Raw genomic sequence first — 20,910 nt, forward strand, 5'->3', positions numbered from 1 at the left:
GCCCATCGCTGCTCAACTTCATGCTAGGTTCTCATGCTGTGTCTCGCATGAGAACGAGGCTCCCATTGGAGCCCGTAGAAGCACGCTCTTGTGAGCGCAAAGCTTCCATGCACCTAACTTGTAATATCAGTGCACATTTGCATGTGCTGGTATTACTGAGTGGAGAGCAAATATCGCTCTCGCGTATGCAATATTTTGTGCTCCACTCGTTATCTGGCCCTATATTGGGGATTTTTTTTAAAAAGGGGCTTCTGGTTTTGGGGGTCTCTTTTTGGGGGGGATCTTTTTAAAAAACTATTACAGGCCCATAAAGACCCTCTAACTGCAAAATGTGTGTTGTTTTTACTATTTTTTTTTTCAAAAAGTGTGCTTTAAGTTCACTCCCCCAAGTTACCCACTGTTTGAAAGAGCCTTTAGGTATTGGAAGTTTCTAGGGCTTATGGGAGTTGAGATCGAGGGGTTTGAATACTTACCCCCTCCTTCGTCAGTAACCCAGCACTTCTGGGTTTCCTGGCCTGGTGCCGGGCAACTAGATCACCAGGGAGGTTGTGTAAAGTGCAGGGGGGGCCATAATGAGCACATAGTTGTCCTCCGCACTAAAAGCGTTGTGCAGATGAAGACCACGTCATGCACAGTGAAGGAGTTCATTTAAAATGTTGTATGATCTCAACTAAAGTTTTAAAATAATAAAATTTAGATAAATTTACGGACAGGTGTATTGCAGGAATTACAAAGAAAATGTAACATGTATTTTCACCAACATTTATGAAACCAACAGAAAACAGGCAAAGTGAAAGTGAAATATGGCAGACATTTAATTAATTGTTATGTCTATGTTTTGTACATTTCTCCAAAAATTTGCTGGAGGCTATCTGAGAAGGGGAAACTAGTGGCTGAATCATGAAGATTGAAAGTGGTGTTGCACAAACCAGGAGTAGAGTCACAGGAGTTGCTGGGCATGGACCTAGCAGGGAGTGGGCTTAGCTGGATTGGTAAAGGATGGATCAGGAGTAGAGCTAGGTGGTACTTACAAATTGGAATTTTTATTAAAACAAAAGTTTCATAGTTTAAAGGTGTGATTTGAGGTCTGGTTTTTTTATCTTATTATTAAACAAAAGATATGTTGTTTATTAACATGAACTAAGCACCTATAAAAATTAATGAAAAAAGTGCATTTGAACAATAAAAGGTTGACAGCATGAAACCTGTGTGAGTTGTTATACCGCAAGTGGTCACAGAGTATGTATAAGCAACACTTGTAGTCAAATACTTGTAGCAAAAAATAGTAACTGTGACAGGTTTCAAAATAAAGAAATTCTTTACTTTTCCAGTTATGTTCGTATAAAACTTAGCTTTTATTTGCAAAAACTTATGTAAAAGTATATAATTGTACAGACCTGGAGAAGAATTCTTGCTGACTTTAACAAACAAAAGAACTAAATACTTCCGACTCCTGAAGGGGCGTCACTAGTATTTGACTACAAGTGTTGCTTATACATACTCTGTGACCACTTGCGGTATAACAACTCAGCCAGGTTTCATACTGTCAACCTTTTATTGTTTAAATGCACTTTTTCGCCCACATCTTTTTTCATGAATTTTTATATGGATAACACACTCCTGCAGTAGCAGAAAAGCAGGTAGTGTTTTGCTTATCGATAACTGTGCTTTGTTAAAAGGGTTAAGCATGGGCGTGGTGCATATTATAGCCACAACAGAGGAGTGTTTTCTGGACAGTGTATGAACTAAGCACAATCAAAAAGTTTAAAATTAACAAATGAACAGCCATGAAATGACACATAAAAGAGGCAAAATATAGTTTTTTATAGGTCCAGTTTGAAGAATTCAAAAAGTCGAATATCACTGCTCAATTGTGTTTTCTGACTGTTTGGAATGCATACTGTCCAAATACAATGGCCTCTATTTATCAAGGTCTGTCGGACCTGATCCGACAGTGCCGATCAGGTCCGACAGACCTCGCAATACACTCGCCGTATTCAGCATTGCACCAGCAGCTCACAAGAGCTGCTGGTGCAACGCCGTCCCCTGCAGACTCGCGGCCAATGGGCCGCCAGCAGGGGGGTGTCAATCAACCCGATCGTACTCGATCGGGTTGACTTCCGGCGATGTCTGTCCGCCTGCTCAGAGCAGACAGACAGGTTATGGAGCAGCGATCTTTATGACCGCTGCTTTATAACTGCTGTTTCTGGCGAGCCTGCAGGCTCGCCAGAAACACGGGGCATCAAGCTCCATTCGGAGCTTGATAAATATGCCCCAATGTGTTTAGGGGATGTCACTGAGCAACCAATAAATTTGAAATGCTTGTGATGAGTAACTTAAGGGGTTTTCAAACAAAACTAGAATGGGTTTGAATTTGAAAACCTCACAAAAAACCCATGCAATTTATTTGCATTCTGATGTATTAGACTGTATCTCCATGTCTTTGAACTTTTTTGGTATAAAAAAAAAATAAGTTCACATTATTGCACAATACCAAATTATTTTATTGCACCATTTTTGGTTTAAAAACCCCACAAAACAACAACCATATTAGTTTAATATTTTATTTGTTGTGGGACATCTTGCTGATGGTTTTGTTACCTAGAACCACCACTTTCCCTTTTGGTATATGACTGGATGGTTGTTTGGAAGTACTGAGCTGTATTAAATTGAGGTCTACAGAAAATAATATAGCATTTTGGAAAGAAATACCCTCCAACAATGCCCTGTAGACTAGTCAGAGCCAGAAATGCATTGATTGGTGTTACATACTCTCCTACATCAATTAATTGAGCAGTAAAGAAGAAAATGCAGACTACAAAATATATCAACATGGCAAATGTAATGCACTTAGCTTCACTGTAGTTTTTTGGTAAATCTTTTCCCATGTAGGCGAAAGTAAAACACAGAAGGCTTAGAAGGGCATTGTAGCTGTATTGCAAGATATTAGCCACTGAGCCAAATTCGCTGCACTCTAAGAGAACCTCATGTTCATTCAAGTCTATTATTGCAGTGTCAGGGGGGTTGGTAATAATCCAAATGCATGAAATAAGTATCTGGAAGCCAGAAAGAACTGCTAAACAAACATATTGCCCATTACGCTTCACCCAGTAATCATAGGTGGCGGGCAGCGTGGAAGCCATTTTAAATATGCAAACAAGCTGAAATGATCGTACAGAAATGTAAGAAAAACAGATGGCGAGAGCAATGCTGTAGATGGGATGTCTCATTATGCACTTTAACATACGTGGCTCTCCAATAAAGGCTAAAATACTGAGATATGCTACACACAGGAAAACTAGCATAAGGAAGCACATTTTACCACCAGCTGCTTTAACCACTGGGCTACGTAAATGCACAGCAAATGTTATTATCACCAGGACAGTAAGCAGCATTCCTAGAATGGACAATGCAAATATAACTATTGTTAGAGTGTTGTCCCATGACAGAAAAACCCTTTTTTTGGTAAAGCAGGAGATACTTCTTTCTGTAGACCATTGCTCTTTGGTGCAGTTTGTACAGGTTCCTAAATGAAAAGAAAATAACATAGTTAACTGCATGTTATGCAAGAATTGTGTATAATTATATATATAAGTCTTATCATTAAAGGGACATAATAATGCCCATATACTAAATCACCTGAAAGTGATGCAGCATAAGTGTTAAAAGCAGACAAAAAAATATCACCTGAACATCTCAATGTAAAAAAAATATTTTACCTCAAGATTTCTTCAGATCTCCAGAGTATGAACCCTGTGATCAAGAGCTACTGTTTTTACGCTAATCTGCATGGTGGGGGAAAACAGCCAATCAGCATCATCAATGCTGATTTTACTATGATCCCACAGGATTTCACCAATCATAGTACACTTCATGCTTACTTGGGACTAGGAATCTGATTGGATGCTTAAAGTCCCTTTACAATAGGACGTGGTTACTTAGGAGATTTTGAGGTAAAATATCCTCTCTTTTTACATAGAGATGTTCATGCAATATTTTCTAGTCAGCTTTTTACTGTTATGCTGCCTCACTTTTCAGTGATTCAACATTTGGCTATTATATCCCTTTAATACAGTATTTATTTTATAGTTTAGTAACAGCGGAGATGTTTACATGACCATGCTTTTTATTACATTGTATAATAATTACCACAAGTCATACTAATATTTTTACTTCTGGAATAGTATTTAAACTATACTTACAAATGATTAAACAGAACACTATTACATAATAACATGCAAGCAGACCCATAAAAACATCCTCTGCTAAATATACTGAGGGATTGCATACCCTTAATGAAAATCTCCAATAGAAGCATAAATAACAGATATTGCATTAATGGCTAAGAACCACAAGAGCAATATTTTTGTGTGAGGGGCAGACTTGAATAAATATAAAGAACCATTATTAGCAATCACATTACTGTATTCACTTTGCAAGTCTTCTGCTGGAAGCCAGTTCCATGCATCAGTTATCCTTCATGTATATTAGTGCTCTCTCAAATTTCCCTTGAAGGAATCCTTGTAGTAATTATTAGTATCTAATGGAATCAATAATTTATTAAACAAATATAGCAATATTAAATTATCTATACTATAATTACGTTTGTAATGTCCATCGCCGTAGGCAGTTGTGCACACATCCTCAATGGAATGTTGGCAGCGCGAGGCAGCCAAAAGAATTCACCTGGATGCAGGTGAACGTACAGTAGTGGATATATAGGAGCGCCAAAGGCTAAGGTATAATACAGGTGTCGGTGCTATGGAATACCATAAGTTTTACTAATTGGTACTCTACTAATAACAAAGGAATTCTTATAAGAGTAGAAACAATTTATTACAATTCTTACAGTGGAATTAGTTTTACCATTAAAAACACAACGTCTAAAACTGCACAAATTTCAATCTAAAAAAAAAGAACTTTGGAAAATAAAACCTAAAAACTAAAGGTATTATGGTCGATTAAAACTTGTGATAAACGATTACAAACGATAAACGATTCCTTTGTTATTAGTAGAGTACCAGTTAGTAAAACTTATGGTATTCCATAGCACCGACACCTGTATTATACCTTAGCCTTTGGCGCTCCTATATATCCACTACTGTACCATCTCTGGTAACACTTTGTTACATGGAAGAAGTAGTCATCCTAAACAAATTAGGTTTGCTATTGCAAAAGGACAATTCTCAAGGATGAGAAGAAATTGTTCAAATGACAGGGAATTTAAGCTGGAGGCTGACAAATTAAGCAAAAGGCTCAAAGACAGGAAGTACCCAGATCATGATATAAAAAGGGCCAGAAATATAGTTGAATCTACATCAAGAGAATCACTTCTAATAAGACAACAGAAACCTACCAATAAAGATTTTGAGGGTACCTATTTTGTCACCCAGTATAGTGCCCAATACCACTCAGTTTGCAATATCATCAAGAGGCACCTTCCAATCCTAAAAGCAGATGATAAATTGGTAACCGTAGTGGAAAAAGGCATAAGATGTTCATATAAGAAAAGTACTACTCTTGGCAACATTCTGGCACCCACACAAATATGAAATGTTCCTAAAATTACAAGTTCATGGCTAAGACATCTAGGGATGTATAAATGTGGTAGTAGCCATTGTAAGCCATGTGAGTATGCTCAAGTCACCAAAAACTTAATCTCCTCTGCTAATGGAAAAAACTATGAGATACAATCTTGTGTCAATTGTAAATCAAGCTATGTGATTTATCTTATCACTTGCACCCAGTGTCGTTTACAGTATGTGGGTCTAACATCTAGAGACATGAGATAAAGGATTATGGAACATCTGTCAACCATTAATGTAGGCAAGTCGTCTACCCCTTTGGTGCAGCATTTTTCTACCAAACATGGAGGTGATCTTAAAACCTTTCATTGGTGTGTCATTGAGAAAGTAGTGCCTGACTTGGATCACATTTTGGCAAAAAGAGAGATCTTTTGGATCTTCCAATTGGAGACCAGATTACCCAAGGGTTTAAACCCCAGATACGACATGATTAACTATTGGGAGTAAGTCATATAATTAATGAGAGGTGGAGATATCCCCCCCCCCCTTTTCCAACCATATGGAATTGTGGTGCAGAAAACTCCCTTTTTATATGGCTGAGGTATATAGGGTTCACAGTGTAAAACACTAAATGCTGTATAATATAAAATAATATTGACATTTGTTGTTCTGTGTGTCCATATAACATTGAGAGGGTTAACTTATTCACAGCAGACACTCAATTGTTTTAATTAGCTAACACTATTAGCCAATAGTAAAATATCCTTTGTCTTTTAAATAGTAAGAGAAGGCTTAGCACACCAGGCTATGATTACGGCTCTCTAAGCCGAAACACGTAAGCCTTGTGCTGCGCCTGCTCTGACACTACTCTGTAAGGTGCTTCCCAGTACCACTTTTAAATGCTACAAATAAAGTTGGATGTTTTATTTTTATCATTTGAGGAGTGGATCGCCTTTCTTTCAATGCATTTGAATTTGAATGTCACATTCAAATTCAAATATTGCATTTAAAACACAGTATTAGATTAGAAATACTATTTCAAATTTGAATGTGACATTCGAATGTAGCATTTGAATTTGAATATTACATTTATTAAACACAGTTGTAGACTAGACATACTATTTCGAAATTGAATGTCACATTCGAATTTAAATATTACATTTCGAAATTGAATGAATACATAGCTAAACATTCCATTATTCTAACAAATATTTTCGAATTTTATTGAAACATTCGAAAATAGAATGTTAGAATGTTATATAAACATTCGAAATTCGATTTGAACGAACGAATGAGGTGTGTGTATAAATTGCAGTCCTACAGGTAGTTTGTTAGCTTGTATTTTCATATACCCCTGAAGAAGTCTGCCCGTGTGCAGAGGAAACGCGTAGGGTAACCAACTTCTACCATCAAAATGTTTTGGACTGCTGCTCTTTTGAGTTTCTCTTTGGCACCTGCCGTATGTGACAGGAAGTGGGTCTCTTGGTGCTGCTGGTCGGCGTCTGAGGTGTTCCCGCTGAGATTTGCTACAGGCGAAAGACAACTAGCCAGAGGGCATTACCGCTCATACATTACTGTCATCTTGTAAGTGTGCAATTTTCTGTGTGTGTCATTTACCTGAATAAACGCTGCTGTGATTCGTGGATGCCCTGTTTTCTTCTTGTCATTTCTTGAACGAACGAATGTATAAAAATTTGTTTTAAATTTTGAATTTTTAGAAACATTCGCCCATCCCTAGTTAGAATTAGGTTTTTTTTTTTTAAATATTATTTTTTTTTTTTTAGATTAGGGATGGGCAGCAAAAGAGCTGCCCATACAAATGCCCTTTTCAGGGCAATGGATACTTTAGGTTTTTTAGTGTTAGGTTTATTTATTTTGGGTGGTTTGGTGGGTGGTGCGTTTTAATGTTAGGCGGGACATATAATTTTTGATAACTGCAAAAGAGCTGTTTAACTTAGGGCAATGCCCTACAAAAAGCCCTTTTAAGGGCTATTGGTATTTTAGCATTAGATTAGGGGGTGTTTTTATTTTGGGGGGGAACTTTTTAATTTTCATAGGGATTAGGTTGAATTTTTTTATTTTTGATAATTTGTTTATTTTTTTCTGTAGTTCAATTTATTTTTTATTTTTTTTATTAACAACACATAGACTGCCCTCTGGGCAGGCTTACCAACTAGTTTAAATTATAATTATAAATTCTCAAAGCCTCTATTCCAAAGCATAGAGCGTTATCTAGTCCACCCATTGTATCTCATAAATTGTTTAACTGAAATATAAAGGCAATGAGGTCGAATTGTTAAGCTTCTGACCCACTTCATTTCAGGTCCGCCTGAAACGGAAGTTAAAAAGCAGCGGTCATAAGAGGGTTGAAATTATCCCGATCCAGCGGCATTGCACAAGCATTTCACTAGAAATGCTTGTGCAATGTTAATTGCCAACAGCATATGCAAATCATGTCCGCTCGAACAATGTTAAATCTACCCCATTGAGTGTGTAAATTTCATCTTTCTACAAGAGAAATACATAGTCAAAATAACAAACTTCATTAGCGCAAAATACTGAAACGTATTATTAGAAGTCTTACAAACCATTAACACTGAGGTAAGTGCCAGCAGCGCAGCTCACACAAATAAAGCAGCATTTGTGGGTTCCTTTCTGCTTCTTTTCTTGTCCTGACAGACATTCATTTGAACAAACAGAGGAAGGAACCTATTTAGGAAAAGATAAAAAAGACTAAATTGAATGTAACGATAGACTTAGGCATTATTTTGAGCAGGCATATTCAATACTCTAATGGATTTGCACAGATCTTAGTGTGTTGAACTTTCACAAGAAGAATTCCAGTTCTGAAGAGAGACGAATGCCGTGAGCAGACACCTTCTTCCACAATCGGATCTTTACAAATGATCAGAATGCACATGCATACATTTGAGTACTATATCTAATATAGTCATAACTCATGTTTGTATATATTCCATGCCTGCTGTGATATTGCAGAACAAAATAATAGCAATAGTAACAATAATAGTAAGAATGATAAGTCCAATATCACAATATAAATTTAACATAATTCCTCTCTTTGGGTCATCAATGTTTAGTCATAAAAAGAGCATAAAATTTGTATTTTCCCAAAATAACAAAGCCAGCAATGCTATGAAGAAGCCGCAATGCTGCCTTTATGAGAAAGGCAAAATGAAGGTCAGTTACAAGGCTGTTGAACTGGCCATGCTTGGGATTGTTCCAGCTAATGAAACCTCCAGTGAGTAAAGTGTATATAGATAGGGCTAGATTTATTAAGCCCCTACGGCAGCAAGTTCTCTCAAGAACTTGCTCGCCGGGATTTATCAAGCAGCGGTCACCAGACCGCTGCTTCCCTAACATCTACGCCACCTCTATTGTGGCGAAATTCAGTCTCCTCGGTCGAGTCCGACCGAGGAGATTGACAGCTCCTGCCCGCGCGTGATTGGCTGTGCACGGGCAGGGGGCGGGATTGCACGCGAGCGCAAAATTGCGCTCGTGTGCAATGTTAATTACCTGCGAGTAATTTCGCCCCCGCCATAGGCGAGCTGAGGCGTACAGGGGCGCGTATACGCGCCCCTGTACGCCTCAGCATTGATAAATCTAGCCCATAGTGTCACAACAGTGATATCTGGCTTTTATATGCTCTTTTAGCTTCACTACAGCTCTGGTATTCAGTGTGTGCAAAATTTAAGCAGCCATGGTGCAGTAAATGTAACGTTCAAGGCATTAATATGCTGTTATATGAGGTATGAAACTAAAGACTAGGGGATGCTAAATGAGTACATTGTGTGTGTTTAAATAGAGGTAACTTAATTGGGACACATCAGCAGCATTTGTCTGGTAATATGGCAACAAATTATAGGCTAAGTAAATAAATAAAGTGAGAGGACATTTCCTGTATGACCTATCTATATTGACTGCGCATTTACACTGCATTGTACGCTGACTATATACTCACATGTCCCTATTAACATAATAACTGCTCTTGCAAGAAAGTAATAAAAATGTAAATGGATATGAAAGTCAACATTAAGAGGCCTATTTAACAAAGGTCTGTCGGATATGATCCGATATTGCAGATCATGTCCGACAGACCTCGCTGAATGCGGAGAGCAATACGCTCTCCACATTCAGCATTGCACCAGCAGCTCTTGTGAAATGCTGGTGCCATGCCGCCAACTGCAGATTCGCGGCCAATCGGCCACTAGCAGGGGGGTGTCAATCAATCGTATTCGATCGGGTTGAATTGCGGCGATGTCTGTCCGCCTCCTCAGAGCAGGCGGACAGGTTATGGAGCAGCGGTTCATAACTGGTGATTCTGGTGAGCCTTCAGGGGCTTCAAGCTATACGGAGCATGATCGCTGTGCCCCTAAACCTTAATTATTCAGATGGATACAGCTTTCCAATGTACTTCTGTTATCTAATGTGCTTAATTATCTTGGTATCCTTTGTTGAAAAGCATACCTAGGTAGGTTCAAGGGCATCAATGTACTACTGGGAGCCAGCCGCTGATTAGTGGCTGCATATATATATATATATGCCTATTGTCATTGGCTCACATGATGTGTTCAGCTAGCTTACAGTAGTGCATTGTTGCTCCATCAACAAAGAATACCAAGAGAATAAAGCAAATTTGATTAAATAAGTTAATTGGAAAGCTATGTGTTTCAGCCCCCAAATTTGGACCTTTCTCAAGACTATCCTGTTTATTGCAACCTTACTTTAAATAGCATCTTACAGAATAGTTGACTTACCCAATAGGCAGGACTCTAAACAAATTGCAATGATTTCCACTACCATGATGTTAAAAACGCTCAATTCTTGCTGGGATTTGAAGTTTGGAATTGATTATCCGCTTCAGTGTAATAAAAAAACACCTACTTAACTCTTAGTAGTATTTATAGTATGTGAACTGTTAAAATCCTGTTCTAGAAGTTGATATTAGTTGTGACCACTTTTTTTAAATCAGATGAAAATCTTGTCAAAAAGTTAAATCATTGAGCTTACATGCCCAGCATACTCATCGTGCTCATCGTGCATATACAAATAGTATTCATATTATTTAATACTTTTTATGCATGAAAATAATTATTTTCCTTAGACACTGTACAAAGGAATCAATCCAAACACTACAATCGGCTAGATTACGAGTTTTGCGCTAAACAAGGTGCCAAAATAACGCCAAAAAATTAGCATTATTGCACTTTCCATAGCGCTGCCATTGCGAGTTACTGAAAAGCCTCCCTGTGCTGTGTGCGTTATGGTGCGTTAAGCTCCATACCACACAAAAGCAAAGGGCTGAGTTTATGTGCTTGTGCACGTTTTCCCCCATAGACATCAAGCGGGAGAAAGTGTTAGAAAAAAACTAACACCTGAAGTGCGGAATTTCAGATCGCTGTAACGCAACCCCATTGATGTCTATGGGGAAAAGAAAGTTACATTTAAACCTAACACCCTAACATAAACCCCTAGCCTAAACACCCCTAATCTGCCGCCCCCGACATCGCTGACACTAATAAAAGTTAACTCCTAATCCGTCGCTTCCCGACATCGCCGACACTAATAAAAGTTATTAACTCCTAATCCGTCGCTTCCCGACATCGCCGACTCTAAGAAAAGTTATTAACCCCTATTCCACCACTCCCCGACATTGCTGACACTAATAAAAGTTATTAACCCCTAATCCGTTGCTCCCCGACATCGCCGACACTAAATATAATTATTAACCTCTATTCCACCGTTCCCCGACATCGCCGACACTTATAAAAATTATTAACCCCTAATCTGCCGCTCCCCGACACTAAATAAACCTATTAACCCCTAAACCGCCGCCACCACATAGCAAAACACTAAATTAAACTATTAACCCCTAAACCTAACACCCCCTAACTTTAAATTAAAATTATAATATAACTATCTTAAAATAAATAAAAACTTACCTGTGAAAAAACAAGTAAGTTTTAACCATAAATTAACCTAACATAACTATTCTAATAAACTTAAAAAAACTTCCAATTAAAATAATCTAAATTACAAATTTAAAAAAAACTAACACTATGAAAAAAAAAATCTAAAATTACAAAAAATAATAAACACTAAATTACAAAAAATAATAAAAGAAATTACAAAAAACAATTACACCTAATCTAATAGCCCTATAAAAAAGCCCCCCTAAAATAAAAACACCCCCTAACCTACAATAAGCTACAAATAGTCCTTAAAATGGCCTTTTGTAGGGTATTGCCCTAAGTTAAACAGCTCTTTTACCTGTAAAAAAATACAAAGTCCCCCCAACAGTAAAACTCACCAACCAACCCCCCAAAATAAAAAACCTAACTCTAAAAAATCTCTAAAAACTTTTTTTAATTTGTAATGTAGGAATTTTATTATTATTTTTTATTTTATTTTATTAGAATAGTAATGTTAGGTTAATTTATAGTTTAATGTTAGCTTTATTTTTATTTCACAGGTAAGTTTTTATTTATTTAGATATAGTTATATTATAATTTTAATTTAAAGTTAGGGGGTGTTAGGCCTAGGGGTTAATAGTTTAATTTAGTGTTTTGCGATGTGGGGGGCTGACGGTTTAGGGGTTAATAGGTTTGTTTAGTGGTGGCGATGTGGAGGGTCAGAGGTTTAGGGGTTAATAGGTTTATTTAGTGTCAGTGATGTCTGGAAGCGGCGGTTTAGGGGTTAATATATTTAAATAGTGTTGGCGATGTGGGTGGGCGGCAGATTAGGGGTTAATAACTTTAATAGTCGCGATGTGGGTGGGTGGCAGATTAGGGATTAATTTATAGTGTTTGTGATGCGGGAGGGTGGCAGTTTAGTGGTTAATAGGTAGTTTATGGGTGTTAGTGTACTTTGTAACATTTTAGTTATGAGTTTTGTGAAACTTTTTTGTTACACAAAATCCATAACTACTGCTCTCAGACTGATATGGCAGTACGAATCGTGTTGTATAGGCTGTAACACAAGTTTTTTAGCCTGAACGCACAACCTGTAATACGGGCGCTATGAAAATCCCGCACTCAAACGTCATTTTTTTGAGTACAGAATGGACATTGTGTTACAGGCTAAAATGCTTGTGGTATAGCTATACCGCCCGACTCATAATATGCGTTCCTGGCCATTTCAGCGTAATTTTTCAGCGTTAAAAGCTGTACCACAAAACTCGTAATCTAGCCAAATGTTTGTAATAATTTTTTCTAACATTTTATTCACACTATTTGTGAAATCTTTGTGCCTTACCATCTCTTTTTGTAAAACATAAGTTTTGGATAAAGTTCAGTAATGGTAAAAGGATTATTTTTGTAGTGCAAGTTATCATTTAGTAGATCCCATTGATTTCAATAGGAGCTGATAATAGTAAATTGTGACCGATATGTAGGAAACGCTAAGCAGGAAAAAAATGAGATAAGTTAAGTGTTAAAAAGGAAAAATGAGCCGCCAATAATTTATATTTGGCAACTATGAAAAAGCAATATATGTGATCAAAGATCTAGCTTTTATATGATAACAATATACTTTAATATAGCCACTTACCAGATTATTTGTTGTTTGCCATTGTATTTTGTCAGGCCTAATTTCAAGGTTTCCCATCATTGTGTACGAACCAATCATTTCAAATGGGTTTGTTCCCCACCAATTCCAGAAAACAATGTCTAAATCAGTGTGAGAGTCACCATATTGATCAAAGTTGATTTGGTTTCCAAGCAGCGAAAAATTCACTTGTAATAGAGCATCTGTGACCTGCAACCAAAATCAAAAGAAAGCAATTAGTTTTATCATGTAAAATTCATAATACCAGGAATAAAGTATTTTCTCATTGCTTTATAGAAAATATAGAGTTTAACCATTGCAGTTAACCCAGTCATGTGTTATTTACTGTATTACTAAGTGAACTACAATTACTAAGACCTACAAGACAAATTTACCAGAGAATGACCCTTTTACTAGAATTCTGCATCAACATGTACTCGCTAAAACATTTTCAGATTTATTAAACACTGAGCTAGATTCATAGATACGTACTTGTGAGGTTGGCCAGTGTTCGCTCTAAAGCCAGATTTTATGTGCCTCTCAGGATTCCCAGCAGTGAAACAGTTAATTAGTGAACCGCACCCTGCAGTTAGCAAACAGTACACAATGCAGATTACAAGGTATAGTTAACTTATTAACTGTTTCACTGCTGGACCGCTCACAAAATCTGGCCTTCGAGGGAACATTGGCCAGGGGTCGCATTGTGAAGGTAATAAAAATGTTTAAAATGAATTGAGCAGCTCTTGACCTATAGAGGCTTAAAACAGGAACCTGTTGCTAAGGGGTTAAACAATAACAAGTGCAACAACATTAGACGCATGCAACAAGGTTAATGCAGGGACGGACTGGGAAATCAGACGTCCCAGAATTTTTTAAAGACTGAAAGAGCACATGGCAGGCTTCACAAACCTAACCCTGCCACATATCTGTTATCAATATGTAGCTTACAATATTATCTTCTCTGCTGAAATGAAACAATACAAATTGTGTTAACACAATGACAGCGATAATCTCTATCGTTTCTAGACTCAAATCTGGATTGACTCTTCTAAATAGGTTATGGGTGGAGTATGGAGTTTAAAAACAATTGCAGCAAACAAAGTATCTGTTCCAATGACATTCAGATTCTACTGATATATTAATCTATTGGAAGACTAAGAAAAATGTTGTAATTACAAGGGGGTCTATCTATCAAGCTCCGAAAGGAGCTTGATGGCCCGTGTTTCGGGCGAGTCTTCAGACTCGCCAGAAACAGCAATTATGAAGCAGCGGTCACAAAGACCGCTGCTCCATAACCTGTCCGCCTGCCCTGAGAAGGCGGACAGACATCGCCGGAAATCAACCCGATCAACCCATTGGCCGCGAGTCTGCAGGGGGCGGCGTTGCACCAGCAGCTCTTGTGAGCTGCTGGTTCAATGATGAATACGGAGAGCATATTGCTCTCCGCATTCAGCGAGGTCTTGCGGACCTGATCCGCACTGTCGGATCAGGTCCGCAAGACCTTTCATAAATAGAGGCCAAGGTGTTTACTGTCCTTTTAAAGCATTGGATAACTCCAAAAAGTTTCCTTTCTTTAAAAAGGGATACAGAAGTTTGAGAATTAAAATGTATTTTTGTGCATGATTTGTACTGAGTGCATGTTTGTCAACACATATCACCTGTGCCTATGATAGAACAAGTTTCTGCTTCTCTATTTAATGTCATAATAAAAAGGAAAACTGCAAAAAGGATTGTTGTGTCCAAACTTGTAGGACAACTTGCTACTGAGCAAAACATTTCACCTTCAGGGCAGTTTGCTTGTGAGCAATAGTGTATTGTGCTAACACCGGCACTGAGCATACCTACCAATCAGTGCCTGCACAGTAGCACCAGTTTAGTGTTAAAAAGGCTAAAAGACCTGTTTTGAGACTATTTACATTGCACAGTGCCTTGTGATAGTATTTAATGTGCTATTAATGCAAGGAGAGTACGTTTTGTGCAAGGGGGATATTTGATTCAAAAAAGGGTGTTTATTGCTTGGGGGGGATTTTGGTGGTCGGAGGGTGCTACAGGTTGGTTCAACTAGATCTGGGTGGTGGGCTGTAGTTAGGGTTAATTGTATGTTGGAAAGGAAATATACTTTTTAAATGGGATGCAATGGAAAAGTAACCTAGTACAGTGTGGATTAGGAAGGGCTAAAACATGTAAAAGAATATGGTTTATTTTAACATTCCTATAGGGTTACTGTTTCTAAGCTGTCACAAGAGAGGGACCCTCTACTTTGTTATGTTTCTGTATATTGCAACACTTACATAATGCTGCTGCAAGTTTTAAATAAAAATAATTATTATTAATATTATTTAAAGGTATGCTGAACCTAATTTTGTTCTTCAATGATCCAAACAGAGCATGCAATTTTAAGCAACTTTCTAATTTACTCCTATTATCAATTTTTCTTTGTTCTCTTGGTATCTTTATTTGAAAAAGCAGGAATGTAAGCTTACAAGCAGGCCCATCTTTGGTTCAGCACCTGGGTAGGGCTTGCTAATTGGTGGCTAAATGCAGCCACCAATCAGCAAGTGTTACCCAGGGTGATGAACCAAAAATGCTGAACCAAAAATGGGCTGCCTCGTAAGCTTATATTCCTGCTTTTTCAAATAAAGATACCAAGAGAATGAAGAAAAATTGATAATAGAAGTAAATTAGAAAGTTGCTTAAAAATGGATGCTCTATCTGAATCATTAAAGAAATTCAGTATCCCTTTAAAGAATAATTTAAATAAATACAACTCATGTCTTTAAAGAAACCCTATGTCTGAGTTTTTTATATCTTATCTAGCACCCGTCAACACATAAAAGACATGAACATGATTACAAAATGAAATAGCAGATATAATTGCTTTATCTGTGTTGGAGTTCTATGAATCAGTGCCTAAAGAAAAAATAATTACATAAGCAAAGGCATTTTGAGCAGGTAAAGGCACACCTCCAAGCTGACATTAAAGGACCACTCAATGAAGTAGAAATGCATAATTAACAACTGCATAATAAAAAAACAATGATATAACACCTACTCTGATTTTCAAATAAGCATATTTTTTTTCTCCCATTTGCCGGCCCCCTGTATCATGTGACATACATCAGCCAATCACAGACTAGTATGCGTATACTCAGGGAGCTTAGGCACATGCTCAGTAGGATTTTGTTCCCCAGAAAGTGTGCATATAAAAAGACTGTGCAAAATTTGATAATGGAAGTAAATTGAAATGTGTCTTAAAGGGATATTCCAGCCAAAATTGGAAACCCCATGGGTGCATTTTGGTATTGAACAGAATCAGTTTTGTAATATACATGCATTAGCAAAAATGCTTCTAATAAAAGCTATAGCTGTTTCAAAAGTGTATTTAAGTATGCACCGTGCACCAGCATTTTAAACACAGCACTTGCTCAGAGAGCCTAAAGTGCTTGTACAATCTGGTAATGACTCAATGGCCTCTATTTAACAAGCTCCGTAAGGAGCTTGATGGCCCCTGTTTCTGGCGAGTCTTCAGACTCGCCAGAAACAGCAGTTATGAAGCAGCGGTCACAAAGACCGCTGCTCCATAACCTGTCCGCCTGCTCTGAGCAGGAGGACAGACATCGCCGGAAATCAACCCGATCGAGTACGATCAGGTTGATTGACACCCCCCTAGTGGCGGCCTATTGGCCACGAGTCTGCAGGGGGCGGCGTTGCACCAGCAGCTCTTGTGAGCTGCTGGTGCAATGCTGAATACGGCGAGCGTATTGCTCGCCGTATTCAGCGTGGTCTGTCGGACCTGATCCGCACTGTCGGATCAGGTCCGACAGACCTTGATAACTTGGGGCCAATGTGTTAATTGCAGACATGATACAAGCCCCATTGATGATCTGAGCAGCTGCATTATTTTAAATGTGGGTGCAGTAAGAATATCTCGCTATGCTTCCCATGCACGTGCAGAGAATAATGTTAACACTAAAACAGTGATAACTTTTACTAGACGCATTTTTGCCAATACATGTACATTGCAAATATGTTTCTATTCAAAGATGCAATAAATCTATATGCATTTAAATTGTGACTGGAATGTCCCTTTAAAACTGCATGCTCTTTCTGAATCATAAAAGTTTATTTTGACTTGAGAGTTCCTTTAAATTAATTAAAGTATATTTAAATTACCTACTTGCCATGGATATATGTTCCTTTTTTTACAATGTGTTTGATTACAACCAAGTACGAGATGCAACGCATGTGCAACAGCATACACAGCAGTATAAATGCTGAAGCTTACACGTTTTTCTGAAGCAGCAATAAAGTTATTTACTGTTGTATTAAGACAGCTGTCACATTGTTGATTACAATTTCCATACTCATCTTGTTTTCTAGAACGACTCTTCTGCTGATAATATACATTCAAAAGGTATTCATCAAGGCCTGGGATCTTCACAAACTTTAGAGCAATTCCCAAAACCACCCCTATTCTGTTAATATTAGGAAGGGTGTAAATGTTTTTGGACACTGACCAAGTCTCTGTGGCAATCCAGATTTGTCTCAAAATGTTAATTTCTATCACCTCCTTAAAAAATTCCACAGCCACCATATCAGAAGAAAATACAACTATGACTTTGACCTTAGTGTAAAGGATACTGTTGACTACTTGCAGTATTGTGTTTCGAAACTCTGCTTCCTTGCCTGACACTTTAATTGGTATCAGTCCTTGATAGGCAACACAGATATCCGAATTGGATATGGCATCAGTGAAATGCAGGACACTGTGTAGTCCATAGTTATCAGAACTTCCCAGGACACCAATCCAAGTCCAGTTGAAAAAAGTGAGAATATCTATAATTCCTTGCTGATGTATTCGTCTGCTGGGAGTAGTCTGAAAACAAGATGGCAGACTTGAAAGGCTCAGTCTTTCATTTGTTGTAAAAATATTCATCTGTATTAGAAACAAAAAGGCAATTTGAAATATTTGTTCACAAAGATCTTAAATATGAAATTGTTCAAAGTTAAATTGTAAAAGAAATACCAGTGAGTAGATCTACAAATGGAGTGAATATTTGTACAGTAACAGTAGATTTAATTAATTAATTTATTTAATTAGACTGCTTTCTTTCTATGATTTAAAAGGAAACTAAACACCATGTAAAGGCGTTTCTTGTTGTATATCACCCCGGCAAAGTGCAGCATACCACACCTGAACAATTTTTAAAAGTGCTGGAACAGGAAACTAGAATTTAATTTTCTAGGACAAATAGTTCAGGCATGGTTTAGACTTTACAAGAGTGTGTTAAATGAGGAATTTAGAGATCTTAGCCTCCATTTAGATACCATTGGCCTGGTGTCCATTTTCAAGTGGGCACTAGTTAACAAGTATAAGTTTTATTGCAACCATTTGACACATTACGACACACCATTATGACACACTAAGTACCTTAGGTCTGAGGTTTAAAGTGAAAAGCAGCCTCTGCAATTTGACATTTATTTGGAGAGATTATTTAGATTATATCTTCTGGATAATATTCAATGATGTTTGTTTTTTGTGTGTTTTTAGCTGAAGGTTGAGCACCCTCTTGTTTTTGCATAAAATTATTTTTCTCTCTTCTTTGGAGGTGAATTTGTTTGTGTGTATATATTGTTAATTAGGTTTGAGAAATATACAAACAATTATTGCCACAGCACTGAACAAAAAGCAGTTTGCTGCTACCTATCTTTTTTTAAACCTATCTATAGCATAAGACATGCAAAATATTCAAGGTAAAGCTGTTTATTTTGTAAGTAACCGAAAGTGTATGTTTATGCGATTCTGCTGTCAGTGGTGCTTCTTGGGCGGTAAGGGGTGCAAAGTACCACAATCTTGTATTTTGCCCCCCCCCCCCATTGTGCTGAGGAGGAGGGTAAAAAAAGGTTAAAATTACTTCCTACCCTTGTATTTTTAGGCAGACCATGTCTCACAACTGCCTAACCACACCCCACCTCTGCCCATAAAACAGCCATAACTACGCCTCCACCTGTAGAACTGCCACGACTCTCCACTCAGGAGTGTTTGCCCCCTTAAATCCTAAACTATAATTCAAAATTTATATAATAATAGATTTAATATCAAATAAGATTGAGACAAAGAATAATACAAAATAATACCTGTGGAATAAGCATAAGATTGAAGAGCTCAGATGTAGTTTCAGCAGCATCACTGCTATCAGGTCCAATAACTGCTATTACTTTTGGAGTGTTGTTGGTATAATTGTTCTTTGTGTCTAAAACCTCCTCATCTGACAAGAAATCCAGGGCTGGATGAATGTTGTTGTGTATATAGCAGGTGTCATATACCTCATATCCTAAGGAGATGTTTGGCAGGAGAGTGCTCATGTTGTTTATCTCTTCCACAGCAAATCGCATGGCTTGAAAGTACATGTAGCCAGGAAGATTGGGATGCATACTATAGGAAGAAGGACGGTAGATGTCACTGAACGTTATGAGCTATATATACAGTAGGCAGAGAAATTTCTCTAGAAACACGCATTTTGGACAGTTGACATGAACCAAGAGTAAAGTAAAAATTCAACTTTCATTATGCAGATAGGACATGCAATTTAAACAATTTTCCAATTTACTTCTATTATCTAATTTGCTTTATTATCTTTGTATTCTTTGTTAAAAAGCATTCTTAAATAGGCTCCAGTGCATCCATGCACTTTTAGGAGCTAGCTGCTGATTGGTGGTTGCACATACATGCCTCTCATCATTGGCTCACCCAATGTGTTCTTCTAGTGCCCTGTAGTGGACTGCTGCTGCTTCTTCAACAAAGCATACCAAACTAATTAAGCAAATTTGATGAGAGAAATAAACTGTAAAGTTATTTAAATTGTATACTGTCGTGGTACCAGCGGTACCCTCTTACCTGGGCACCGATGGGGGGCTCGGCGGTTGCGGTCACGGCACCCCCCTGCGACTGTCATGATGTGTGCGGATGCGCTCGTGCATGCGTGCGGCTGACGTGCACAACACATTTCCGGCTCTTGACAGACAGGGGGAGTGTTCTGTGGCTACACCCTTGTCTCCCATAGGTGCTTAGGTGACTGCTGCACCTGTGTTACCTGAGCAATGGGGATGTTCCTGGCCCTTGCAGGGTTTAGAGCCTGGACAGCCCTCTCACTCATTGCTGAGTTATTCTGCTGGCAGATTCACAGAGACTAAGCAATTATCCTGTTTTCTTACCTTGTATTCTGGACCACAATCTTGTATTTTGCCCCCCCCCCCCCCATTGATAAATCAGCACAATTGGGTGTATGTGGTAAATAAATGCTCCTTCATAGAATCAGTTATCAAGCCTATGGGGTCGATTTATGAAGCAGCGGATGCTGCTTCTGACCCACTCCGCTTCAGTTCCTAAGACTGCTGCTCCTTAACTCGTCCGCCACCTCTGAGGTAGCGGACAGCAATCAGCCCGATTGAATACGATCGGGTTGATGGACAACCCCTGCTAGCGACCGATTGGCTGTGAATCTGCAGGGGGCGGTATTGCACCAGCAGTTCACAAGAACTGCTGGTGCAATGATAAATGCCAACAGCGTATGCGTCAGCATTTATCGATGTGCGGCGGACATGATTACCTACATCGTACTATGTCTGTCCGCAGAATAATAAATTGACCCATATGTGTGTCAAACAAAAAATATTCTGTAGTGTTTGTACAAACTTCTTTGTAGGGTTTTGATTTAATTTTTCATTTACCTCAGAGCCCCCTAATTGTTGCATGGGGGCCGATTTACCAAGCCCCGTATCGGCCCCAATGCCTCTGTTTCCACGCAAGCCTTCAGGCTCA

At 38.2% G+C, this 20,910-nt stretch overlaps 1 protein-coding gene across 1 annotated transcript; it reads right to left on the minus strand.

Moving 5' to 3' along the window:
* Positions 1–2,597: 2,597 nt before the first annotated feature.
* On the minus strand, positions 2,598–19,523 carry TAS1R2 (taste 1 receptor member 2). The gene is made up of 5 exons (XM_053690981.1): positions 19,227–19,523; positions 17,266–18,024; positions 13,092–13,298; positions 8,114–8,234; positions 2,598–3,526 (listed from the first exon to the last, which is right to left on the minus strand). Exons 1-5 carry the CDS (start codon positions 19,521–19,523, stop codon positions 2,598–2,600), a joined length of 2,313 nt encoding a protein of 770 aa, XP_053546956.1.
* Positions 19,524–20,910: the final 1,387 nt, after the last annotated feature.

This window comes from Bombina bombina, chromosome 8 (assembly GCF_027579735.1).
Source record: "Bombina bombina isolate aBomBom1 chromosome 8, aBomBom1.pri, whole genome shotgun sequence".
Lineage (NCBI taxonomy): Eukaryota > Metazoa > Chordata > Amphibia > Anura > Bombinatoridae > Bombina > Bombina bombina.

Bases quoted from the DNA above. Each gene is read 5' to 3' on its own strand.
- TAS1R2 (XM_053690981.1), bottom strand. From the start codon at position 19,523: ATGCATCCCAATCTTCCTGGCTACATGTACTTTCAAGCCATGCGATTT. The intron at 18,025-19,226 runs GTATTATTTTGT...TTTCTAATACAG, and splicing joins ATCTTATGCTTATTCCACAG to ATGAATATTTTTACAACAAA. The intron at 13,299-17,265 runs GTAGGTAATTTA...TTTTGGTTGCAG, and splicing joins GGAACATATATCCATGGCAA to GTCACAGATGCTCTATTACA.